General features: G+C 45.2%; 1 protein-coding gene across 3 annotated transcripts; it reads right to left on the reverse strand.

Moving 5' to 3' along the window:
- Nucleotides 1–784: 784 nt before the first annotated feature.
- On the reverse strand, nucleotides 785–25,667 carry HAO2 (hydroxyacid oxidase 2). 3 transcript variants are annotated; one of them, XM_045978667.1, is made up of 8 exons: nucleotides 25,576–25,667; nucleotides 16,285–16,423; nucleotides 14,447–14,598; nucleotides 11,827–12,110; nucleotides 10,243–10,452; nucleotides 5,166–5,324; nucleotides 4,747–4,816; nucleotides 785–1,121 (listed from the first exon to the last, which is right to left on the reverse strand). In XM_045978667.1, the coding sequence occupies exons 2-8, from the start codon at nucleotides 16,413–16,415 to the stop codon at nucleotides 1,066–1,068; spliced, it is 1,062 nt and encodes a 353-aa protein (XP_045834623.1). In that variant the 5' UTR covers nucleotides 16,416–16,423; nucleotides 25,576–25,667; the 3' UTR covers nucleotides 785–1,065. The 3 variants fall into 3 exon arrangements, with proteins under 3 accessions (XP_045834623.1, XP_045834634.1, XP_045834612.1); XM_045978678.1 differs by lacking the exon at nucleotides 25,576–25,667 and adding an exon at nucleotides 25,469–25,520; XM_045978656.1 differs by lacking the exons at nucleotides 785–1,121; nucleotides 4,747–4,816; nucleotides 5,166–5,324 and adding an exon at nucleotides 7,220–7,457 and having other exon boundaries at nucleotides 25,576–25,591.
- Between the last annotated feature and the right edge of the window lie 561 nt (nucleotides 25,668–26,228).

The raw sequence follows: 26,228 nt of genomic DNA on the forward strand, positions 1-26,228 counted from the left end.
TTGTTACTATTTTATGATATTTTTGCACGTTTCCCTTGGAATCTTGCATCTAGTTCTCTGAGTCTGCAGGAAAAGCAACTTAAAAAAATAGCACACACATGTGTGTACAGTTATTACCAAGAGATATGTGCAGGGAGAACTTGTACTAGAGAATCTAGTACAAGTAAGAGAGAATCTAGTACTAGAGAAGTACAATTAGAGAATCTAGTACAAGTAAGCTAACATCCTTATCTGTAGACCAGATTGCCTTAATGCCATATGCTATTGTGATTGTCTCACTCTTACCCCAGACCAATCTGGAATGACACAGTTAAGCACCCCAGCTGGTGATTTCAGGGTTGAAGAGATGACCTAGCCATCAGCACCAAGCCCCGTCTAAAACAGGGTCCTGAGCCTCTTTTCAAAGACCACGATTCCGTGAGGTATCTAGTACTGTTTTAAATGTTCTAACTACAGTTGATTTATTTTCCATCTTTCATCTGGTTGGTCTGTCTTGTCCTGTTTGATAGACAGCTCTCGAGTATGATTTTTGTTGAGGAATATTTTATATGAATAGCTCTTCTGTTGAGAGTACAAATTCCCATAGTTATTTCATAGAGGTATAGAGGATGTATATGACTCCAAAGCCCATGTTTCAACTGTATTATTTCCCTATTATCTACAGATTGGAGTATTATTTTACTAGGAGAATATTTATATATATAGCCCTTCTGTGCAGGGTGTAAATTCCATTAGTTGGTTCATAGAGATACATAGGATAGGCAAAAAAAAAAAATTAATCCACTCTTTTAGTCATTGTTGATCCACATTTTTAACATTTTTGCTTTCAGAACACGGTTTTCAGCAAGAGCATCTAACAAGTAGTGAGGCAAAGAAGAGCATGTCACATTTGAGGAAGAGGAGGGGTTTGGAGGGCCTGAAGCACAAGGGGTAGAATGATCGAAGATGTAGGGGGATGAGCCTCTGGACAGGATGGGGCCAAGGCAGGAAGACATCACACACCATGCTTTGGGCATGTCTTTCCCCCTGGGCAACCTCAGCAGTCTGATCATTAGCCATTTTTCTTTACAACCTGGAGAACTGGACCAGGTCCTGATTGATTTCGGCAACCGACCGGCAACCTAAAAGAATAGTTAAAGAGTTTATTTCTTTAAAACACCAGTAACCCACTCATTCACGGATAAGGGGATGATCCAATGGGAATAAGCCTGACTTGAGGTACTCACCCTGAAAAAACATTATGGATAGCAGATGAATATGTGATTCTGACTGCCTTGAGAATTACTTTGTGAGTCTGTGCCTGAGTCCTCTATCAACACAGCCATGCCAAAATGGCATAGTAAAAATATAGAAACATTATTTTAGCATTTGAAAAATCAATTCATATGTGCCGTAGATATACTTGGCCTTTATCTGAGTGCTGATAAAGCTCAGGGATCTAGGAAGTATGTGTCAGGGAAAAATATGTGTCAGGAATAAAAGATGGGATGGGTATTTCATACAGCGGTTGCCTTCTAAGGGAAAGTGCTGCAAAAGGTAACATTTTTTCGTGGAGGATCTTAATTAAAATGCAAAATTAGAACTGTAGCTGAGATTAGAAGCAGGGATTAAAGAGAGCGACGTCGGATAAGAAGCACGAAAAAGAAGGAGAAAGAGGGGGTAGTCCGTTGGTACAGACTGGAGAGTTGTGACCTTGAGTCGATGGGAAATCCCCGGTGATGAGTCAGAAAGACTTGAGTGCCAGAATGTGTAATGATTAATTCAAAGTTTATTCCACATATATGATGTGTGCACCTGCACATCCCCAAACACAACTTTAGCAAAATGTATTACTCGCCAAAATATAACTAATGAGAGGGTTCTTTCCCCCTCTAAAAACCACACCTGGGTCCATTGCAAGGGATAGAAATGGCAAGCATGGGATATATAAGTAATGCACAGACCAAACTCATTCAGCAGAAGAAAGAATTTGGTGCCAGAGACAGCTTTCCTCAGAATGGACAGTGGTCTTAAAAACTTTGGTTTGCCCTAGGGCAGAGAATAGGAGGCCTTCACAGGAGGCAGACCTATTCAAGGAGCACAGAGAAGACCAAAATACGATTTTGGGTTCTATATTGTAATAAAAGTAATATTTAGACGATGTAAAAATGTCTCACAGTTGCATCCAAGTTATGTTATGTCTCCATTTTGAGACCATTGGACACATAAACCTTGGTAATGTTTCTGTACTTACTCGCCTTTCATCAGATTGGCTTCTGGGTCTCCTGCAGTCCCATGGGCACTGCCCTGCCCTTGGCAGAGGCTTAGTGGAAGTTTGAGAGAGAATGCATATTTATAATTTTTTCATTACTGTAAATTAGGAGGATACTTACACTAACATGTTTTGGCTACTTTCAAGTGAAGTGGAAATTCCAAACTATAAACCTCATGAAGGTTCATATACTTTTTAATTCAGCCTCCTCCCCTTATGAAGGCTAAGACTTTAGTGAGGTCCCTGCCGCTTCTGTTGGCATGATTTGTATGTGGACGTTTTTCAAGACAGTTGATGATTTTAGCCTTCCTCTAAGTATAATTTCAGCAGTTGGTCTCACAGTGAGAAAAACCATGACTTTTTAAGCTGATTTTGCTTTCAGCAATAGTATAAATAGAGGTTCCTCTAGGGTTGTGATGTTACAGGGTCATAAGTGGAAAATGTCACACATCTTAATGGGAATTCTGAGAGAGAAACGATATTAACTGATTCCTCCTGGGTGCTAATTTTGTGTCAGGCATCTTACGTGCATTGTGTGCGGAAGGGATAAGGGGTGACAGAATCTTGGGGCTTTCATGCTCTGATTTTGCATTTTAGTGAGTTCCACCAAAAGCCCAGGCCCCCCTTCCTACCGCCAGAAGTCCCTTCTTCCCAAGGACTAGCCTGGGGGAGAGACTTTTATGCAGAGGATGCCAACAGATGCCCTGCTGCCTGAGTTTCCTATCCTTTCTCATTGCTGTCCCATGTTTGGTTGTGATTACTCATTTTTCCATACATGCATTTAAAACAACACATTCTCATTGTATAACAGTTAGAAGGAGGGGAGTATAAACTGTTATCCCTAAATGGGCTCAGAATTCTGTTTTTTCTCTGCCCCCTTTAAAAAGGACTTCGGAAGGAGATTTTCCAACCACTATTTCTACCCCAGCAATTGTTAAGTGTCAACTTTTGGTAAAATAAAAAAGCTTTGTTATTGTGAATTCCTCCAACAGGCTTCTGTTAAAAGAGGATCAGTCATCATTTCTCAAAGATGGGAGAAAATATTTGGGGCAGCAGGAGAAGTCATCTCAACCTCCTGGAATCTGCAGAAGTGCATGGGTCTAGCTATCCTTCACCGTCCTCTCTCCCAGGGGCAAAACACACCAATATGTTATCTGTTCATGCTCATGCCATCCTCTCCATTATGGGAGAGCCTTGGGGATACCAGGTCATTTACTAACTTATCTTCATAGGCTCTGAAGATTATGGCTCTTGTCCAAAGTTGATGGCCCTTGTCCTCCATGCCTTGATCTATCCACCTCCCCCTTTTTTTCTTTAATTAATTTGCTCAGTGGGAAGGAGGCTGGTGCTGGCTCTAATGCTGATCTAAGGTTTCTAACTTGTATTACTCAAGCCCAAAAGTTTGAATCTGCGGCCCCAGTGGACACTATGAAGATAATTTAGACATTGAGTATAAGACTCTTGTCTAAATATCAGACCGAAGCCAGACTTGAGAAGAACCTGAACATCTTATCTTGGGCTCAGCACATAACCAATGCTCTGTAACATTTATGGGGAAAAGTTAATGGCATAAAGATAATCTTGATTCCACATTGGAGCTCTTGATTCATTATTTCCTCACTTCTGGAGAAGGCGTCTGTTATTACCAAATTTTAGAATTGGGGAGGGAACGGAGGTCTCAATGGGGTTCATCTTGTCTGTCCTTTCATGTTGTGATCAGTTAGATCTACAGCAGACAAAGACAAGCAGAGATAGCCATTGGCCACTGGCATTTGGGTAGAGCAGCTCTTTTCTATGAGGCTGCTCCAGGCATGTTAGGACAGTTAGTGTCCCTAGCCTCTGAGCACTAAGTACTGGAAGCATCCATCCTTCAGTCTTTGCACCAACTGGAAAAATGTAAACTTGGAACTCTAAACCACATCTTCCTAAAGAAGGAAATCATCGACGATCTTAGTTGAGAACTACTATTTTCTAGGTCATCAGGATCCCAGACTTTGCTAAAAATGTATAAATTTTTAGGAGCACTGCTTTATAATAACTTCCTTTTTGACTGAAGTCCACCAGCATGTAACTTCCAGATGTTCACATTTCTCTGGCTGTGATTACACAGGACGGTACTTCTCCTGCTTCCCGCTTCTCTCCTCCTGTTGTGTCTGTCTCCCCACTTCCTCATGCCCCCTCCTTGCCATAATTTCTCAACTCCTCACAGCCCATGAATATGAAAAGATGACCCACAGAACCACACCCAACAAGCCTGCCTATGTGATCTGAGCAGGCCGGAGCATAAGAGGACCCTCTTTCCCATAATCTGAAATTTCATTTGCTTTTATGGCAAAGGAATCACATTCGAAGTTTGTGTTCAGTCTTCGTCTGGGGCCTCTCTTCTGGGCAGCCACTGGGCTGGGGAAGGGTAGCTAGAAGGAGGGGCCGCCACTCCTTTTCTGTAGCCCTCATGCCTTCAGCTCCAAGGCAGGAAAAGAATTGTGAAAACTTACCTGTGAGGCTCATGGAAGTGTGGAATTCATTTTTTATAAGGTTCAAAACTTCCTCAACGCCATGTTCACCCTGCTCCCAAGATGGGGGTTGGGGAGAGACAAAAAGAAGCATGAAGTACATTCTGCGCAGGTGCTGAGTATCGTTCTAGGTGTGCTCTCAGCTGCAGCGGGGAGGACAAGGGTGTCTGTGAAATTGGAACTATGCTGGGAAGACAGGGAGACAAAGAGGAAAAGATGGGGGTGAGGGGGCCTGAGAATGTGCAGCGTGCTGCCAAGGAAGCAGGAGATGTGGGCAAGTGGGGAGCTGTCCCTCAGGGATCGGTGGCACTTGGAACATCAGCTCAGCTTGGAATGCAAACCTCAGTAAAGCGTGGGGGCAAATGAGAAGCCCAGTATCTTCCCGCTGGTTTACCTCTCACCTTATAGGCAAGACCCCACAGGATTGGTCTCCCTAGAAACACACACTTAGCCCCAAGGGCCAGAGCCTTGAGCACGTCGTTACCAGTTCGGATCCCACCATCCAGGTACACTTCCATTTTCCCTTTCACAGAGGCCACCACTTCTGTCAAGGCATCAATCTGAGAAAGAGACATGCATGGCTTGAGGGACTTGCGTTTTCACTTTCAGGGATCATGGGGCAGAGGTGCCCCCTCAGTGTGGGTTAGGAATAGGAAGTCCGGATGTTGGTGATGTCTATGAGTTTTTTTCCCCTCCCATGCTTGAGTTATGATGCCTCTGTCCTACCAGAGCAGTGCAGCCACATTCCCGAGCCCCAAGGACTTTCTTTTTAATTTTTAAAACTATTTAATTAATTTATTTATTTGAGAGAAAGTGCATACATGAGCAGGAAGAGGGGCAGAGGGAGAGGGAGAAGCAGGCTCCCCGCTGAGCAGGAAGCCCACTATGATGTGGGGGGGTCTATTCCAGGACACTGGGATCATGACCTGAGTGGAAGACAGATGCTTGAACAGCCCCCCAGGTGCTCTGGGAGCCCAGGGACTTTCTGCAGGCTCTCCCTCATGCCGTTTTCTTCCCTGACAGAGTGAAGCTTCTCTCTGACTCACTTCTTTGACTATCTACAGCTCGGAAGAAACTCTTGGTTCCTCTTCACCTAAAAGGGATATTTTCCATTTATGGCATTCACTTTAATGTTCTTTTCAAAGTACATTTTGACCTTTTATTTTCTCCTGCCTTCTCTGTTTCCAGGGTGGCACAGCTAGGAATATTCTCCATTGCTAAGGCACTGAATCTTTTTGGCAAAGTAAATGTGTCTGGACCACAGCCTGTTTTGTGTAACTGTGTTGCACACTGTTCCTTACACACCGCATTTGAACAACTTGTTCCTGACTCCTGTATGGGTTATCTACGACGTGGGTTGGGAATGCAAGCATCAGTGCTGTCGAGGCAGGGTTGAAGACTCTGAAAGGTGAAACAAAAGCAGCTTACCACTTGGCCTGGTTTCGTCCCAGACTTTGTCTCTCACCTTGCCTCCCCAGTTCCAGGCTCTGCAGCTACGAGGCCTTGCCAACCCACAGTGCCCCAGACTGAGCTTAAGCCTGAATGCCTCCAAGTCTAAGAGGAGGGGTGACAGCAGAGTCTGGGGGCAGGGTCCTTGAGGACAGAGTTCTGGAACTGCCTCAGGGCTCCTGTTCTCTGCCTCTTGGTCAGACAAATGGAGAGGAGGCGAAACTGGGCCCCCGGAGGACTTCTGCTGCAGAAGGAATCAATGGGAATTCTATCTCAATGAGATCCTTTGAGCAGAATATGAAATCAGGGAGGAAAGAACTTGGTACTCTAATTTACAAGTGGAAGAGAACTGAATACATTTTAGACGTACATGTGAGAACTGGTAAGAATGCATGTCCAGATAAGGGTATTTTTATAGCCCCACCATGGTATTATTTGGAATATTTCGATAATGTTGAAAAAAAGAAATAAACATATCTGTGTAAATTCTTGCAGTAAGCCAGACTGGTTGATGGGGCTGATGGAATTTGAGAAAGACTAGGGAGTGAATTTTAACCTAGGGTCCAGTATTGCTTTAGAGTTAATTTCTATAGGTCACGATAGGACATTCATTAGAGCCTTCTGGAAACAACAGCTAGCTGACCCGTTTCCCAGGTCCCAGGAAGAAATACAGGAAGTATATGGAAACTTCTAGAGATGGGAACTTCAAAGAGTCATACCCCTCACATGGAGGGGTCTGCAGTGAGAGGAGTGAGGCTGCGGTGAGAGGAGTGAGGCACTGGCCTCCGGCACAAAATTTAAGGAATGCCAAAACACTCAGATAACTAACATTTTAATACTGTCAAACTTTGACCTGAGAGCTGTGGGTGCTTGTTTTTATAAATAAGGTTTTATTGGATCTGGGGCCAGGTTGACAGTGAGGGGGGTTCTTTGAGTGTAGGGACAGATCATATCTTTCTTTAAAATGTTGATATTTTGTTCACCATGCAATTTTTTGCATTGATTTAAAATTTTTTTAAAAGTGCATTTAACTATTATTTACCTTACTAAGTTTTTCTGGCACCTTCTCAAATTATGAGCCAGAGGTACCTCACTAGCTTCACACCAATCTTGGCACTGTCCGCAGATGACCTTGGGTGGGTTTGGTTGTTAAGTCAGATGGCTTGGGAGAATGACATGTTGATCAGCATGATGGGGAAGGAGAAATTCTCTCTCTGAATCCTGCCTTTGCCAACAGTCATTCTCTATTGAGGAAACGCAGTGGGGAGCAATTAGTCAGCCTCTTTCTCCATGTATTACTCAGTCCTCCCCCCAAGGAACAAAACTAGCTAAACTGATTCATGAGAGAGAGAGAGAGAGCGAGCCTATTACATAATGTTTCATTAGAGTTATTTTGAGAGTCAAGCATTCTACTCTTTTTGCTACTTTCTGGTGGTGGGCTCTTTTTTGCTTTCTCTTCCTACCCATAGGACTGCTCAGGGCCTGCTATACTTTTTTGCATCTTGTTCTGCCAATTTCTGGGTGTGTGGAGGTGGCCTGTGGACATCCTCGCAGGAGTCGGGTGAGAGAACTAGCATGTGCTCTGTGTATCTACCTTCTCCTGGGGTCACAGGTCAAAATTTGGCATGGGAAGTAGGATGCCTGACTGTTCCCTTCAATCAGTTCTTATGGAGAGCTACAGTAAAGTGCCCCTTATCCTCCAAGTGGGCTTGTTACTCTGTGCCTGTTCTCTCTCCGTGAGAGCCTGGTTGGGGGGGAGGGGGCGAGTCATCGGCACCTTAAACCTCCAAGCTTCACAAGTCTTGAAATGTACAAACCAGTGGATATATCTTCTCCACTTCCTGGAGTTCATTTTAAAGAAGTAATTGAGACTGTGCTAAAGATTTAAGGATGATCACTGCTGCATTGCTTAAAATAGCGAAGGCTTGGAAGTCATCGAATGTTCAATAATAGGCAGCTGATTATATAAATTTTCCATTCATGCTCTACACTATTAAAAATGAGAGTGCCTGGGTGACTTAGTCTGTGAAGCTTGTGCCTTTGGCTCAAGTCCTGATCCAGAGGCCTGGGATCAATTCCTGCATTGGGCTCCCTGCTCAGTGGGGAGTCTGCTTCTCCCTCTGCCTCTCCCCACTGCCTGTGTTCTCTCTCTCTCATGTGCACATGTGCGTGCACATACAAAAAGAAAATAAATAAAATCTTTAAAAAATGAGAGAAGTGTATACATTGAAATGAAATTATGTTCTTAATATATTGACAAAGTGAAAAGAGAAGAGTTACAAAATAGTATGTAGCTTTTCAAACCTAACATGTCATCTTTGCATTAAGAAGTTGGTCAAAAGGGATGCCTGGGTGGCTCAGTGGATTAAAGCCTCTGCCTTCCGCTCAGGTCATGATCCCAGGGACCTGGGATCGAGCCCCACATTAGGCTCTCTGCTCAGCAGGGAGCCTGCTTCCCTCTCTCTCTCTCTGTCTGCCTCTCTGCCTACTTGTGATTTCTCTGTCAAGTAAATAAATAAAATCTTTAAAAAAAAAAGAAGTTGATCAAAAAACAATTCCCAAAATATTGTCAAAAAATTAGGGATGATTTTTATCTTCTTTTTGCATATGTACATTTTATATTTATCTGCAGTGAACATATTTTACTTACATAATAGAAAGAATTTGAGAGAGAAAAAACCCACTTCCCTTTCTTTTTTTTTTTTTAAAGATTTTATTTATTTATTTGACATCGATCACAAGTAGGCAGAGAGGCAGGCAGAGAGAGAGGGGGAAGCAGACTCCCTGCTGAGCAGAGAACCCACAGTGGGGCTTGATTCCAGGACCCCGAGATCATGACCTGAGCCAAAGGCAGGGGCTTTAACCCACTGAGCCACCCAGGCACCCCTCTTTCTTTTTTTAAAAAGATTTATTGATTTTTATTTTTAGAGAGAACGAGAGAGAGGGAGAGAGAGAGAGAGAGCATGAGAGGGAGGGGCACAGGGAAAGGGAGAGAGAATCCCAAGCAGACTCTGTGGGGATAGCAGAGCCTGCTGTGGGGCTCAATCCCACGACCCTGAGACTACGACTTGACCCGAAAACAAGAATCTGAAGCCCAACCCACTGCATCACCCAAATGTCCCCACCCCACACTTCCTTTTTCTTAGAATGAATCAAGTAGTGATAGAAGAATCTCTTGGAAAATATAAGCTATATATCTCCAGGAAAATAAATCAACAATTAGTTCCCACTTAAAGATTCTTTCCTTGCCGGCCTCCTCTTCATTTGTAATGGACACAGATTCAAAAGATAGGGGGATGGGGCACCTGGGTGGCTCAGTGGGTTAAGCCTCTGCCTTCGGCTCAGGTCATGATCTCAGGGACCTGGGATCGAGCCCTGCATCAGGCTCTCTGCTCAGCGGGGAGCCTGCTTCCCTCTCTGCCTGCCTTTCTGCCTACTTGTGATCTCTGTCCGTCAAATAAATAAATAAAATCTTTAAAAAAAAAAGATAGGGGGAAAATCACAGACTGTCATAGATTTTTAAAGAAGGATTTATATGGCACTTTTTTTGTTTGTTTTACTTTGAAAGATGATTATTTATTTGCTTAAGAGAGGTACTGCTCCTTCCCAGGATGTGTCATATGAGAAAACATGTTGTCACACTCCATGCACACAGGGAATCTTTAAGCTGAATGCTTTCCCCAGAAGGCAGGAGACCTCAGTGTCTTTGGAATGTCTCTCCCAACTGTGTGAACTTGGACAGGTTATGTAACATCTCTAAGCTCTAGGATCCCCATCTGTAGAAGAGTGAGGATGATATGTGTCTTGCAGGTCGGTTGTAAGATTTAGAGATGATATATGTGAAGTTTGTAAAAATGAGCTGATACACACTAGGCTGTTAATAATTAAAAGTTCTTGCGATTACCAGCATATGTGATCAGGGAGAGGGGAGTGTGAGCCAAAGCGCAGAGAGTACCATGCTGTAAGCACGTGCACATGCACGTGCACATACACACACACACGCACAACCTCTGAAGTTACCCTACTCACAGAAGCAGGAACGTCATCAAGCTGCCTCCCGCCATGGTTGGAAACAATGATGCCACGGACATTGTGTTTCACAGCTAACTCTGCATCCTCTTTCGTCAGGATCCCTTTAAGGATGATGGGCAATCGAGTTAGGCTCTGAAGCCAGGTGATATCATTCCAGCAGAAGGATGAGTCAATGGGGGACATCTGGAAATAAGGCGTTGTATGTCTCTGTGGGGAAGAAAGTAGAACCTTAGACCTGAGCTCCTTTAGGATTGTTTGATCCACTCCTAAATGAGACCCATTCAGATAGCCACCTTTTATAAGCCTTAAAAGAGGAGTAACAAAACCAATGACACTTCCAGCTCCTTTTCCTAACAGAATTTGTGCAAAAAGAATGAACTATCTCAAAAAAAAAAAAAAAAAAGAATGAACTATCTCAACTGCTCATTCATTAACCATTAATTGTGTCCCTGCTCTGTCAGGATCTGGGGACACAAAGACAAATAAGACAGAGTCCCTCCTTTATTTATTTTTTATTAAGTTCAGTTAGCCAACATAGAGTACATGATAAGTTTTTGATGTAGGGTTCAGTGATTCATTAGTTGTGTATAACACTCAGTGACTCAGCCCCTATTCCCAAAGAACTCGGAGTTCAATACGTGGAGGGGATAAACAAAAGCATTTATAGGCTGATATAACATGTTATGCTTGAGATATGCCCAAGGTTAGAAGAACTAAGAAATACTTGATGATCCTGAATCAGATACTACCTTATATCTAACCTTGGCTCACCATGTGAATCAAATACCCGTAAATCCCAATGTGCTTCTGGAATCTGAGATAAGGATTCCAGAAAACTGCAAGGCTAATTTGTGGTGAATGAGTAGAACTGTGCAGTCGCTTGACTAAGTATCATAGCCACCCACTGGTTGAAAAGGCTGTTATCATTATCTCTAGCCTAACCAAGGGGCCCCAGTGTTACCGTGACTTTCTCTCTCTGGGGCACTCCATCCTATTTGACTGTAGGATTTTAAGGGGGAAGTAGCCTTTGCAGTCACCTATTTCAGAGATTCCAAACAAGGGTGGTGCAGCTCCAGGGAGGAGTTCTAGGTGTAGAGAGGTACTGCCCTCAGTTCTCAAGGCAGCGGGGGGAGGGGCCTGGACTGGCTACTGCTCTGTGAACTAGTCACCTGATCTGTGAGCATCCTCTTCAGGAGATCAGTTTACTTAAATGTGCCATCCAGAATTATCATTTTCTAAGTGTCCCGCAGCATAGACAACATTGGAAAAACTTGATGAATTTCCTCTCCTATGCCATGGAAAATTCCTTCCCATAGCTTTCCTATTTCTTAGCACCCAGCTCTGGCAGAGCACTTCTGGTGACAGGTTGGGTAGCTCCAGGAGTGAGCACATTCTGTGTTATCTGCTGTTCACCTGATAGCTCTGGGGAGCAGGGACCAGTTCTGCTTTTTGAACCATGGCCCCTACAGTGTCTGGCAAGAGCAGACACTCAGTGACTTTTTGTGACAAGAGGGAAGGGAGGAGGGAGGAGAGGATGTCTGTTCTGACATGCCTGCCCATCGGATCTGCTATCTCTCCTACCTCCTTTGGCGAGCGAAGGTCTTTCAGCAGTAAGTTCCTCTGTAAGTCCAGTTGGTTTCGAATGTCGCATCTCCTGTTGCCCACTTTGGGTGTGTCCACAGTGACGACCAAAGCTTTGAAACCCAGGGCTTCAGCCCTCTGGACCAGATGTTTGTTGAGCTGCCGGTCTGACGTTGCATAGAGTTGGAACCACTTGAGGCCCCTGGGGGCAGTAGCCACAATATCTTCAAGGGCGCAGCTGGCATAGGTGCTGATGATGTAGCAGATCCCAGCCGCTTGGGCAGCTGCAGAGCAAATGGCACAGCTCAGGTTGGAGGGAGGGTGGGGCTCTGGGCTGGGCTGAGATGCCCTCAGAGTCTGTGCCACCTCTGACCTGTTTGTACTGGGAGGGAAGACAAAGCTTGACCTCATTCTGCTTTCCACTGGGGCAGCGGGCATAGGGGAGCATTTGGTCAGCCTGGGAGGGCCCCTGCTATATAGCCTGTCTTCCAGACTCTGTCAAGATTCCCGGCTGGAGGGATCCTTTAGTCTCCAGGATGCTCTTGGACATGCTGTCACTTTCAGATGGGAGAATGGGCTGCTCATGAACTTGTGAACGATGCAGAAGGGAACTAAAGAGGACAAAGGGTGAGGAACTGTAATGCCAGTGGAGAGGACTGAACTCTGTACTGGAGAAAGCATGATATCTGAGTTAGAAGAGTGCTCATTCTACTTAGCTGTGTGCCTTGAGTCTCATTTTCTTCTTCTGTAAAATGGAGGGAAATGACAATACCTCTCTTATAAGGTTGCTGAGAGATTAAACAAGGTACTAGATTTGGAAGCATTGTTATGTATTTTATTTATTATTATTATTTTCTTAAAGTAGGGGCTGGCAGGGAGCTCATGATCCCGAGATCAAGACCAGAGCAAAGATTGAGTTGACAACTGACTAAGCCACCCAGGCGCCCCTGGAAGTGTTTTTAAAATTCCTAAGTTATGTGCTGTACACAAGGCTTAGTGACAACGAGGTTGCCGAGGACGATGGCAACAGTGATGTTGACACTCACTGCCTACTGTGATCATTGTTTTCAGCAAGATTCTCCACTAGGTCAATGTCACTACCATTCTGCAAACCATGAGCCGAGAACCTGGCCTAATCAGGATTTAATATTTTCAACTTCCAACATCAACAGGAGATACCCTATTCTTCGGACCCACTACAAAAACACGACATGTCCCACCATGAAGATTTAGTAAAGCAGTCATAGTTCTACAGGATATTCGTATTTTAGCCTAGCCAGACTTGGCTCCTAACCAGCCAATGAATCCTTGGATTCATTGCTTCCTGTATCACGGAGTCAAAGGAAAAGATCCCAGGGAAGTCCTGGGGAACCTGCAAATAATATATTTCCTAGATGTGACCTAGAGTGAAGATTATAAAGGGAGGGGGTGCCTGGCTGGCTCAGTCATTAAGCGTCTGCCTTGAGCTCAGGTCATGGTTCTGGGGTCCTGGGATCGAGCCCCACATTGGGCTCTCTGCTCGGTGGGAAGCCTGCTTCCTCCTCTCCCACTCCCCCTCCTTGTGTTCCCTCTCTCACTGTGTCTCTCTGTCAAATAAATAAAATCTTTAAAAAAAAAAGATTATAAAGGGAGTCACAGGACTATTTTCAGACCCTCCCCTCTTCCTTCTCTTCTCATTATTTTTTGGAGCAGAGGGATAAGGGAAGAGAATAACGGGCTACTTGGAAGGAGACATACGCAATAAGAAACTTTTTGTCATGTAAGATGACAGTCAGGGCGCCTAGGTGGCTTAGTTGGTCAGGCATCTATCTTCAGCTCAGGTCATGATCCCAGGGTCCTGGGATCGAGCCCTGCATCGGGCTCCCTCCCATTCCCCCTGCTTGTGTTCTCTGTCTCTTTGTCAAATAAATAAATAAAATCTTAAAAAAAAAAAGATAGCAGTCAGTTAGGGCACCTGGGGGGCTCAGATGGTTAAGCATCTGCCTTCGGCTCAGGTCACGATCTCCAGGGTCCTGGGACTGAGCCCCCACAATCAGGCTCCCAGCTCAGCAGGGAGTCTGTTTCTCCCTCTGCCTCTGCCTCGACGCCTTGCTTGTGTTCTCCCTGTCTCTCTCCCTCTCAAATGAGTAAATAAAATCTTAAAAAAAAAAAAAAAGTGACAGTCAAGGAGGCCGGAAATGTGACATATGGGCAGGAGCACCTGCCAGGGGCTTTGTTAGGACTTCACGCCACGACCCTCTCCTCATCCTGAATTCAGAGACTTACCATTCAGCCCCAGCCCTGGCCCATGAGGGGTCAGGTCAAAGAGAGCCCTGTCCTTGAAGCTACCCTGAGAACCTCTTCCCCACAGACAGTGAGTGGCCCGTATCCCTTCTTTGCAGGATGGCCTGCTTGATTTCCACATCTATTCCTCTGAAGCCGCCCTGTCTAACCATTCGTTATGATGGAAATGGATGTTTTCTCAATCTCAGATGAAATGTTATGCAAATATCCCTCCTCAAGCCTGACCAGATTGCCATCCCTAAGCTCCTTCTGGGAGAAATCCCGCCATTGTTCTGAAGGATACCAGCACCTTTCAGGAACCCTGGGAGGGGAGGCTCGAGGGGCCGCTGGGTCATACCTCTGGCTGTGCTCATTTCTCCATCCGGCCAGACGAGGCAGTGGAAACCCGTGGGCGCGATGCAAATGGGAACCGTGATCTCCTCCCCTTGGATTGTGGTCCGGGTGTCCACCTCTCGCACATCTCTCAGGTACCGGGGGCGAAGGCGGATTCTGCGCTCAGAAACAAAGATCTTCTATTAGTGGGCTTATTCTCCAGCATGCAGCTGCCTAGGACCAGGGCCTCCAGATTCGGGTGTAGGTCTACACCAGACTAGGTCCCGAGAAACCGTGGTGGGTCAATTGGCTGATTAGGCTATATAGATCGACTTTCCTTCAGAAAGCCTTTCCCCATACCCTGGCCCTCATTAACCCCTCTTTCTCTAAAGCCCCAGTGCACATGTGGTCCATGCGGCCTCCGGCCTTGCACTGGCACAGGTCTGTGTCTTTGAGTCTTGCCTTCCTGAGCAGACTCTCAGTGCTTGGAGGTTTTGACTGATTGCCATAACGGGGATCAGAAAAGAGAAGAATAAGCAGGAAGGAGTTCTAGGCTCTTCCCTCACGGGTTAGAAACAAGTCTCCACTGATGGAGGACAAATCCCAGAAAACGATCATGATGGGGGCTTGTTTTGTTTAGTTTGTTATTTTGTTTTTTGCTAGAGGCTAATTCATTTGACAATTGGACTTAACTACTGCTTTAGAAAAGGGTAGGGAAAGTCACAAATAGTAAATATATAAAACACACTTTTAAGTCCAGTAGAGAGTCTCAGGATCCAAAAGTGCTTGTTTTTCACAAAATATTATTATTCCTACACACAAACGTGGAAAGGTTTTGCTAGATATATTGTTTGTACAAACTTGGGGAAGATGCAGACTTCATCTGTGAAATGGGAGAAATAATCCAAATTTCCCAGTTGTCTCATGAAGGCAAAATGAGCCAAAGCAAGTAAGGGGCCTAGTATAATTGTGAACAACTATGAAAATACCGAACATGGTGTTCACCTTGTATCCCCATTTTTCTGTTTTCTCCTCACCTCTCTTATTACAAGGGGCAGCAAACTTTTTCTGTAAAGGGTCAGAGAGTAAATATTTCAGGCTCTGTGGACCGTGCAGTCTGTCACATTGACTCAGATCTGCTGTTGCGATGCAAAAGCAGCCAGAGACAGTATGTGAATGACTGACCATGGCTGGTTCTAATAAAACTTTATTTATAAACACTGAAGTTCGCATTTCATATAATCTTCACCTATAACAATTTGTTATTGCTTTTTGATTTGTTTCAATCATTTAAAAACAGAAAACAAAAATTCGTAGCTTGTGGACCACCGAACACAGGCCGTGGGCCTGCCATGGCCTGAGGCCTTCACCACCCTGAGCTGTACTCACTGCTCTTCCAGGCCAGCTCCTCTTTGAAATCAACCTCCTTTCACCCTTAAGAGCCTTTGGGTCTCCGTATTTCTTGTGTCCCCTCTCCCAACAGACATTATCCCCTTCAAGCCAGAAGTTTAGGAACTCAGGAGATTTAGGCCTACTCTGCCGACTTCTCCTCCCCTCCCAGGTGACCCTGGACTCTTTTCCTGTCTTGTTAGGTGGCAGAGCTGCCAGGATGCAGAGGGAGGTTCACGCATGCCAGTTCTGCAGAGGCACAAAGATAAACTCTTTTTCCATTCATCCTCCCCTGGCTACATGCCTCCACCCGCCCCCCAAATCCACCAAACCCAAAACAATAACAACAAAACCCAAGAATTTATCTTGAGTACTCTGTGTTCTTTGGAGGCCGAGAGCTAGGCTGCTACCTTCCAAGGACCCCTCACCCAGTGCACCTTAGCTTAACAATAGAAAGGATACAGAGGACCAGACTTTTTAAATGCTGCGATGTTATCATCCCGGGTGAAGCATTCATCAGATCCTCCTTGAATAAAATCCCAAGTTGACTTAGATAGATGCTCCTGGGCATAAGCCTGAAAATCTGTCAAACACACCAAGGGCATTTCTGGACCTTCAAAGGAAAAACCAAAACCAAACAAGACACTGAGGTTACGTCAGATGTAGAGGAGAGGGTAAATGTGGGGCTATGTCCTGAAGCTGTTTGGATTCAACATTAACCCCCCTGCATTCCTTATCTCTGAAGGTAGAGCCAAAGATGCTGATCCCCACGCTTCCATTCTCCTGCCCCCATATCCAAATGCTGAGTAACCGGTCTTCTAAATATCCCTCATGTTTATCCCCTCATCTCTACAATTCACAGCCTCAGATCGAGTTGAGGCCCTGCCTCCTCTTGTAAGATTATTACAAAAACATCTTCTCTCTGTCTCTGAGCCTCTATATTCACTCTCTAGCTTGTCTCCCTCCAGCTTCTTGGATCTTTCTAAAATGCAAGTCTGATCAAATGCCCCTTTCATGGCATTCACAGCTTTCCTGGACCAGCTCCTAATGATCTTACCAGCTTCATTTCTGGGTAGCTTTTCCTTTTTTTTGGGGGACTACAAGTCCCAAAGGCACTACAAGTGTTTCCTGAACATTCCCAAGGGCTGTTTCCTACCTCTTCGCCCTTTGCGGGACGAGATCATCAGGCTGGGAAAATTGGGGCTAGGCTGATATGATTACCTGAGAGTTCCCGGGAATCTCTAGAAGGATGGTTTGCTTGGGGCTCTGGTTGGTATCAGAGAGAAGCTTACGGTCTTTGACTCCTTGGCAAGGACATTGAACACATTCACTTTGAGACCAAGAAAACAGTATATGTGTGACCTCCATTCATTCCCACCCCCAAACCAAAGTAGATCTGGAGCTTGGTACTTTTGGTACGCCCTCCGCCCCACCTAAAGACGAAAGAGAGCATGGTTTGGGGATAGATCTGTCTAGTAGGGGCAGGGGAGTGGGAACTCTAACTACAGAGATGCGGAAGGCACTTGTTGCAGCTGAGGACAGCATGTGGAGCTCCTGCAGGAGAGGATTCCAGCAGGAAAGGGTGAGACTCTATAGTCCAGAGTCTTGGCTGTCTCCCTGACAGCAGGCAGTGGGGTGAAAATTAGCCAGAGGCTGTGAGTAGAAATGGAATGACTTTTAAGTCATTGACTGAGGGATAGGGATAAGCTCCAGGGTCTAGGGCTTCAAACGTGAATGGGCCGGCTCCTCTAACGGACACAGGGGCCAAGGAAGCCAGATGAAATATGGAGTGTTGGGGATCTTTGTGGGGATAAGGATGGGCCAGAACTGGTGGAGGGAATCCAGGGCCATGCCGGAATCTAGTCAAGTGCAACAGAGAAGTGACCCCAAACACCTTCCCAAGGGGCTGAGCAGAAAGAAGTTATGGCAGAGCCCTTGGGATGTGCAGTGAGGAATCTGGAGCACAGCCACAGAGCCTTTTATAGGCAATGCACTTTGTCAGTGAGCAGGCAGGGAGTTATTGAGATGCTGAGTTGAGTTTGACAAGGTAGAGCAACCATGTCTAATTTATCTCATTCCTGTCAGACCCTTCAAGTCTCAGTGACTTTGGTCAAATGCGTTTCTCATTGTAGTTACCCATCAGTATCGTGATCACTGATTTAAACCTCTGTGTGCCTAAGAGTTAACATACCAGGCTTGAGAATGCCACCCTTTGAGAGGCCTGCTTGCAAAGCTGAATCTCAGCTGGAGTCTGGGAACTTGGACTTCAAGAGGGTTCCCACTACTCCCTGATAAGAATGGCATGGCTCACTGGTCTTAATTGTACAAACAACGTGGTTTATGCTGAACACCTGCTTTCCCTCTGAGGGTCTAGAATTTGGGCATGGGTGTGGCAGAGAGTGTCAATATGACCAGCCCCCAATAAAAGGCCTAGGGCAACAAGTCTCTAAAATGAGCCTCCACGGTGGTCAGTGCTTCACACGTGTTGTCACAACACATGGTTGGAAGGATGAAGTGCATCCTGCTTAATTCTACTGGGAGAGGACAGTTGGAAGCTTGTACCTGTGTCCCTCTAGATTTTGCCCCATGAGCTTTTTCCCTGTGCAAATTTTCTTCTCGTTCTTTCTCTGTAATTAGTCATAGCCTCAACTACATGCTATGTCCTATGAGTCTCCCTAGGGAATCCCTGAATTGGGACCCTCAACACACTTTATTTTGGTTTTTGTTGTTATTGTTGTTTTAAGATTTTATTTATTTATTTGACAAAGAGCACAAGTAGGCAGAGCAGCAGGCAGAGAGAGAGGGAGAAGCAGGCTCCCCTCTTAGCAGGAAGCCCGATGAAGGACTCAGTCCCAGGACCCTGGGATCATGACCTGAACTGAAGGCAGAGGCTTAACCATCTGAACACCCCAAGAGCCCCCCAATATGCTTTCTATCCCCAGGCATTAGGATGGTATGTGACAGTGAGTTGCTGTTCACGAATGTTCATTATTTGAATGTAGCATTCCCCTATCTGTCATTTCTGCCCTGTTGGATGAGAATTCTCCACCAGGTTTCTACTTCCAATGTCTCAACAAATCTCCATCTCCTATATATTACACACTCACAGAAATGCTTTTCCGCAGATTTCTAGCGTAAAACCTCAACGAAACTCAAGTCTAGTCCAAGAGAAATGGCTCAGATGGACTCAGAAGTACTTGCCTGGAATAGTGAGAATGAAAGCATCTGGAAACTGCTTGGAAATAAATAGCCCAGAATCTTTGTATACACCAAACATTTTATTACCATGTTTCTATTTACCATTTCTTTTTCTGTCTACAGTTTCCTTTCTACTTCCCTGTGAAGTAGACAGAGAAGTCATTAGTGTCTTCATTTTGCATTTGGAGAGACTGTGGCCTAGGATATGGAATAACTTGTGAAAGATCAGGCAGTAAAGTGTGACAGAGGAAGGCTCAGAGTCACGTCTTCTGGTAGCCGCTAAAGACAGGCATTTTCTTCTTTTGATTTCATGGTGTAGAGCAGAATAGTTGGTTGACATTAATCACTTGTTTCATTGAATTTAAAAGAACTTCACAGGGTGAAAATATAATTATGCATTTTTGTCTTTTTATATCTTAATAAAGTACTGAGCCCAGTAGATTTTTATCAGAGGTCCAATATGAGGCCTCTAGTTGAACAGAAGGGCAACTTCATTGTTCAAAGCCTTCCCCACATGTGGAAGGGAGACTTAACACTATATGTTTTTATGGATCTCAGTTTGATCCATACCAGACTTAAAGCCACCAGGAATTCAAGGGAGGATCCAAATTATCAAGTGGTTTTCTTGTATTCCCATTTTTATTGATCTCCGCAGCAGTATTTTTTCTTCTTTTCTCCTCTATCTCAACCACCCAAGAGGAAGAGAAAGTGGAGAAAAGGATAGAAAGGGTAAAAGTCTTTTGCGAGAACTTTAGCTTATTGTCGGCCATTTATTTTCTTCAGGCATTTTGCCTCTTGGTTAAAAACAGTGAGGTATGATTAGCATACGGGAGATGAGAAAGTTCAAACATAAGAGCAGAGGATATTCAGTGGTACACATTGCTCATGACTGGAAGGTCAAGTAGTTTTCTCCGACTGAGAGAGAAGAACGACATAGACTATGACCAGTGGGCATTTCAAGGCAGACCTTTTCTTCGAGTTTGCCATTTGTTCGAATGCAGTTAGGCTAGATAAACAAGTTATCTGTCTTTGAAGATTTTAAATGACTCGTAATTCATGTTGGTGTCACTTTAGGAATCTGGGTTATCAGAGCTTCCACTTGTGTGAGAAACCCCTAGGTGTTCTATAAAAAATGTCAGGGTGGAAATCACAGGGCAGGTCACTGAGATACAAGGGGGAGCAAAGGCTGCTTCTGAGGACCCAGCTCCAGGTGCAAGTGCTTGATGATGAAAGGTGGTGTCCTTGAAGACCCTCTGGCCTGGTCCCCTGGGAACTTCTGCCAAATTTCTCAATGGAGTGGGAGAGATAACATCAAGGCTATACTTTGGGGACCTTGTCTGAGGGATTACACTGTTCAAGGTTGGCAGAAAGTGCTTTAATCACTGTATGTGGGGTGACAGCCTCAAGGAGAGTGGCTGCAAAGCCAACGGCCATCACCATAGCAACTGTAGCATTGGGAGGGGAGACATGACAGCAGGAGGAGGCCCTGGTAGTAGAACGTGTGGTGGCAGAGGGAGGGGGAGCCAAGGGCTGAGACCACAGTCAGTGTCAGGACTAGAGAAGACATGAACTGGCAATGCCTATAACTGAGGCTCATGAGCTCCTAGAGAGTCCTCCAAATGGGGAGGAAAGGTCAGGGTAAAGGAGTTGGATTTCTGGAAACATCTGGTCAGATATCAGAGTGTCCATAACATTGGGGTGGCCTAAGGAACCAAAGATGACGTCTGTGTGGGAACAAGGGAACAAGGGGCCCAGGGTGGGTCTGACAGACACCAGCCTCATCAAATGCTATGAGAATGGGCTTAGGTTTCTCTCAGCTCAGGGTCAGTTCTGGTCTTTTTCCTTAGCCCTCACACGGCATGAATGGAAGACTCAGGAAGCCTCCTGGGCCACGACAGCCATTTTAAAAAAAATTTTATTCTGTTTCATGTAATAATCATCTCTCCTCCTACCAACCCTACCAACCTACCAGCCTACCAACCCTCCATTACTCCCATTAGCTGGTTTTCCTTTTCAGGAATTAAACTTCTCTTGACCTGTCATCATATCCTGCCATGAGACGGGGAATGTTCTGGTTTTCCAGAACCTCTTCTGCAGGAATGATGGGAAATGACTCGTGTCTTTGTTTTACTCCAGAAGCTTTGTTTATCACAAGTTGAAGGTGTTTTTGAGGTTCTGAGGGGAAGCACATTTTTACAGGGATATGCTCTGTCTGGAGCCATTGTGACCATAATTAAGGTCATGAACTACCCACTCTCCCACCTCCTCAAGACTGCAGTTCCTGCCCAGTGAGGATTAGCAGACAATAAGAGATGCAAGGGACATCAAAGAGAGGGAGAGATGTGTGCCACCTTAAAACATAGCAGAATTTAAAACGAACCCAGGTCTTCTGTCTCTACATTCAGTGCTCTTGCTGACATAATGGGTGACTCTTGCAACTTCCCCTGGATAGCCTGGCCATGGTCCCTGGATTCACTGCACCTTATTTGAGGACTAGCTTCTCATGAGGCTGCCAGGGGCACGTGCGTGGCTCAGTCGGTGGAATGGTCGTGAGTTTGAGCCCCATGTTGGGTGTAGAGCTTACTTACAAATAAAATCTTAAAAAAAAAAAAATCCCAACTCTTCCAGAGTTTTATCTACACTGGATTTCATCATTCCAGTTCCTCCTCTACTCCTTCTGATCCAACTCGGTTAATGGATACCAGCCAGAAAGGCTGAGGTTGGAGGTAGAGCCCAAATGGGACCAGTGAACTGGTCAGTGGACTAGTGATGGCAGCAGGCCGGGAGGCAGCCTGCTTCGGGGAGATTACTGACCATTAGTAGGTGCAAGAGGATAGGGCAGGCAAGTTACTTCCTCTCCCTGGGCCTCAGTCTCTCATTTGAAAACTATAGGTTTCTATATACTTCCTTTTAATCTTTACCAGGTTTGAAGCCATCAGAAATTAAAGCTTGGACTGAGGGCCTTGGTGGGGGGGTGGTCTTCACATTCTGTGCTTCTCTGGCCATTAAATGCAAAGACCTCATTTAAGTGAGGCTGTTACTAGTTCACCATTTACTTTGTGGCAGTAAAGTTCAGAACAGGGAACCAGCATACCCTTTGGGCTTATTTCCTAACATCAAGTAGTTGGGTATTCACAGCTTTCCTTCCCTCTTGCCCCCCAACCTTGAGGCCTCTCTTTCTACAAGCTGCTCTGGCCCTATAGTGCCACCTTATGCTTCAGTGGGGAACTGCTTGACGGGTCACAGTACAGCTTCCCTTCTACGAGAGGGTGTGGGCTCTCACCCAACGTGTGTTCCCAGCTCCCAGACCCAGGGACTCCATCTTACTACATGTGTATGCTTCTTCCTCCTTCCTCAGTATTTATCCAAACCATTGGCTGATTTTCTTCCTCCCTCTCCCCCCCACACCGAAAGTCTTTCTTCCCTCTGCTTCCCTTTCCAGGATCTTTCCCATTTCTTTTCCCTTTTCCATTTACAAACCAAAAATAGCTCCGTTGTGGTGAATGAGATTAGTGCTATGTAGTCTCTTGGGTTAAGAACACAAATGTTAAAAAAAAAAAAGTTATGATTCTTTACTTAAAGGGCCTCTGAATTCTCTCTTCCTCTAATTAAGCCCACTTTTCCTCATTGTCCTCATTCATGAAAAATAAAAGAAGTTATGTATTACATAATTTTCTTAGTTTTCAGTTTCGGCCTGTGACTAGGAATGCAACTGCATTGCTCTCTACTCTTTTGCATTGCAAATATGCCAATTTTCTGCTACTTTGTCCACCAAGTGGGTATTTCCAGTGACCTGGGAACCCCACCACTACTTTAATGGCATTCTTTCTATGGGAAAATATGTGTTGAGTTCCAAACAAATAACTTCCAAGTAGAGTCTTGGAGCACAGCCATGTTGTAAATTGCGTGCTTTCTCTGGGGGCATTGGAGACTGTTGAGGGCATCGTGGGAGACCTTGATACATGTGCTCATATGGCGTTTTGAAAGGTTGGGGATTTCCCAGTTCTATTGAGCAGTGAAATAATTTGATTACACAAAGACTCTGGGAGACAGCATGATGGTCCCTTGATAATAAAATGACAATGAAATTGCAATAATTTATCAATTGTTTTACAATGTGTCGTGAACTCTGTAGATCGTTTATGTGCATCCCTACTTCAACCCTTATAACAAATCCCAAACACAAATGTCATTATTCCCATTTCACAGGTGAGAATCCTGCAGTTTAGAGAGATTCATTAATTAATACTTTGCCCCACATCACACATGGGGTGATATGTGCTGACTTCCACGGCCTGGTTCTTAAGCACCATGAAAAAAAAAAGCAAATGTATACAGCCAAGTGTGGTTTCTAGAATGAGAGAGTTGGCATTTCAATGCCATGGGCATATGTAGCTTTGCTCGCCAATGTCCCCCAACAATCTGCAACTCCGTGAGAAAGTAAGAAAATTTCCTTATTTGGCTGGTCATAAACAACAACCAGTTAAGCGATGAAGCAACCCAACAGTCTAAAAGCACTCTTAAATACATTATGCCATTGGATGCCTCCGGGGAGACAGTGATCAAAAAGCAGATGTGCCACAATCCCATCTTAGAGAGGAAAAAGATAAAACCCAGAGAAGCCAGGGGAATTATGTGTATGCACACATGATGAGAATAGCGAAGCCTGACCAGGAATCCTTCTGACTTGCTGTGGGTATGGCTGAGCTGGAATAGAGCATGAGTGGTGCCTTGGGGCACCTTTGGGTCTCTGTCTTGCAGGGTTGGGGGAACTGCATAAAGTGAGCTTGGCCAATTCCCACACAATCCAGCCTATTGGGAAAGGTGTCCCGGAGGGAGATCACTCCTCCTGCCTTTGCGTTTGCTCAAACAGATGGCGTGTGTGGAACAGACCTCACAGACTATGCAAATGCTCAGAACAAGCTTTGAACTCTAGTCTTTTCTCCACTGGCTTTAGGTCTCGTAAGCGCATTTTTGCCAGATAGCGGTAGTCGCTAGGACGAGGTAGCAGGAGAGAGCCATTGGAAATGAGGAAGACCAGCTATGGAATGGAACCCTGTCTCTCCTTGCCTTCCTCCTAGCACCTCTCACTATGGCAATGACTCCAGATTGTCTTTCTGAAGGCCATTGCCTTCAGGGCTAATGATATTCCCTAAGGCATTAACAGCTGAGGGAGTCCATGGAATCAAGAAGACAGACTCTCTGGGCACCTGGGTGGCTCAGTCGGTTAAGCGTCTGCCTTCGGCTCAGGTCATGATCCCAGGGTCCTGGGATCGAGCCCCACATCAGGCTCCCTGCTCTGCAGGAAACCTGCTTCTCCCTCTCCCTTATTATATTCGGTCTCTTGTCTCTTTCTCAGTCAAATAAACAGAATCTTAAGAAGGAGAAGGAGGAGAAGAAGAAGGGGGGGGGGGAGGAAGAATAGGGGGAGGGGGAGAAGAAGAAGAAGGAGAAGAAAGACTTTCCTAAGGCCCACTTGGCTCAAACCTCAGCTCTGCTACCTGCTCCCCATGGTTGTGTGAAAAAAGATTCATGAAAGAAGAATTTTAAGGCCTATCCCACAGGGACCAAACCTAAATGACTCCATCTTGGGAAGGACGACGATCTTATTATTCACACTGAATATGTTAACTGACTAAGCCTTCCCAGAAAGTACTGTTTGTAACTGTCCTAGCATGGAGTAATCTTGAATAACACGTCACCAGACCAGATGAAACTAGCCAATCAACAAGAGACACACAAACCTGGTGGGTTGAGATACCAAGATATGGGTTGCAGTTTCACCCAATAAAGGTAGCCTGTAAGACTGGGAGGAGTTGCTCTCTTCGGAGACGGCCCTGACTGGTCAGTCAGTCGATTCTTGAGCCTGTAAGCTGGGGGTGATCGCTCTCTTCGGAGATGGCCCTTGCGGGTCAGTCTGACTTCTAGCTTGGCATAGAATAGAACTTTGCATAACTTTAACTTTGTTTCAGTCTCGTTTCGTTTAATAACGGACCTAACAATACCGCACCGACTCCATCACCGTTCTTGGACAGTTTCCTCCAGACTGATCTACAGATTTGGTCTGACCCAGTCACAATCCCAGAAGGCTTTGTACTGGAGAGAATTGTTAACTAGTTCCGTGCAAGCTTATTTTTCAAAGAAACAACCCCAGTCCAGTTGTTTGAGAAAAGTTAACTTCTTTGCCTTTTAGGAGTGACAGCCATGTCACTGGTTTCTTCTGCCAGCAGTCAGGAAGCAATGGTCAAGTTACAGTGTACTTCCCCAAGGGCTGGAACTTTTCCCTCTTAAGGACACCCGTAAATATTCCATTGAGTAGTTTCTAAGACTTAACTTTGATAGGCAAGAGCTTCTCTGTAGTGTGTTTGAAACAAAGCCTGTCTTTGCCAGTGCCTTCAGGGTCCCTTGACCTGTCTCTATAGAGCCCCCTTTGGCCACATCTCTCCCCTTGAAAACTCACAGTCAACATCTCTGATGCCCCCACAGTCTCCGGTCTCTCTTCTAGAACTCCCGCCACTTGGTCTGCTCCCCCTCTTCCAAGCACACAGAAAATGCCCAGGAACAAACCTGATGTTAATGTCTTCCAGTCCCTGGGGAGAGTGGTGTCCAGAGGCAGCTGTGGAAATCCTGGCTCACTGCTGGACGTGGCAGGAAACCTAAATCCCTACCCCAAACTCTATGAGTTCATGGTAATAATTTTCCAGCTTGGAAGTAAATGAGCAACTAGGCCAGCACAAGGTTAATCTTGAAATGAACTTTGTGGGTTTTGCAAAGTCACTTCAAATTTGAGCGAGTTCATTACAAAATGAAACTTCAGAATAAAATAGTTGCTTCTTTGCTCCCAAGCCATATAGGTTCCCAATTCATCAAAGATGGTTTCGGGAAGGGAGCAGGTGATCTCCGGTGGAGAATTACAAAAGCCTCGGTGCTATAAAGGAAAGGCTTGTCTGAGGAGGTTCACCGAAGGTCAATAATTAAACAATTTGTCCAGGTCCTTCCCTCTGGACCTGCCCCAGCTCTTGTCACATCTCCTTCGTAGTATAACAACACTAAGTGCTTACAGTGTGCCTCGCATATTGCCTGCATTATTTTACTCCATCCTCGCCAGCAGCCATGTGGGTGGATATTAGTTTCCACATTTTTTCAGAAAAGAAAATGAAGTTATATAACACCCTTTCCTCCTAAGGAGCAGAGTTGGAATTTGACTCGAGCTTGCGGCT

The sequence above is a fragment of the Meles meles genome, chromosome 1 (assembly GCF_922984935.1).
Source record: "Meles meles chromosome 1, mMelMel3.1 paternal haplotype, whole genome shotgun sequence".
Taxonomy (NCBI): domain Eukaryota; kingdom Metazoa; phylum Chordata; class Mammalia; order Carnivora; family Mustelidae; genus Meles; species Meles meles.

What these genes read in the sequence shown, in the direction of transcription:
- HAO2 (XM_045978667.1), bottom strand. Translation starts at nt 16,415, where the DNA reads ATGCCCTTGGTGTGTTTGACAGATTTTCAGGCTTATGCCCAGGAGCAT. An exon ending in ACCTTCGCTCGCCAAAGGAG is followed by an intron (nt 10,453 to 11,826) that starts GTAGGAGAGATA and finishes TCTTCCCCACAG; the next exon opens with AGACATACAACGCCTTATTT. An exon ending in CACTTCCATGAGCCTCACAG is followed by an intron (nt 1,122 to 4,746) that starts GTAAGTTTTCAC and finishes CTATTCTTTTAG; the next exon opens with GTTGCCGGTCGGTTGCCGAA.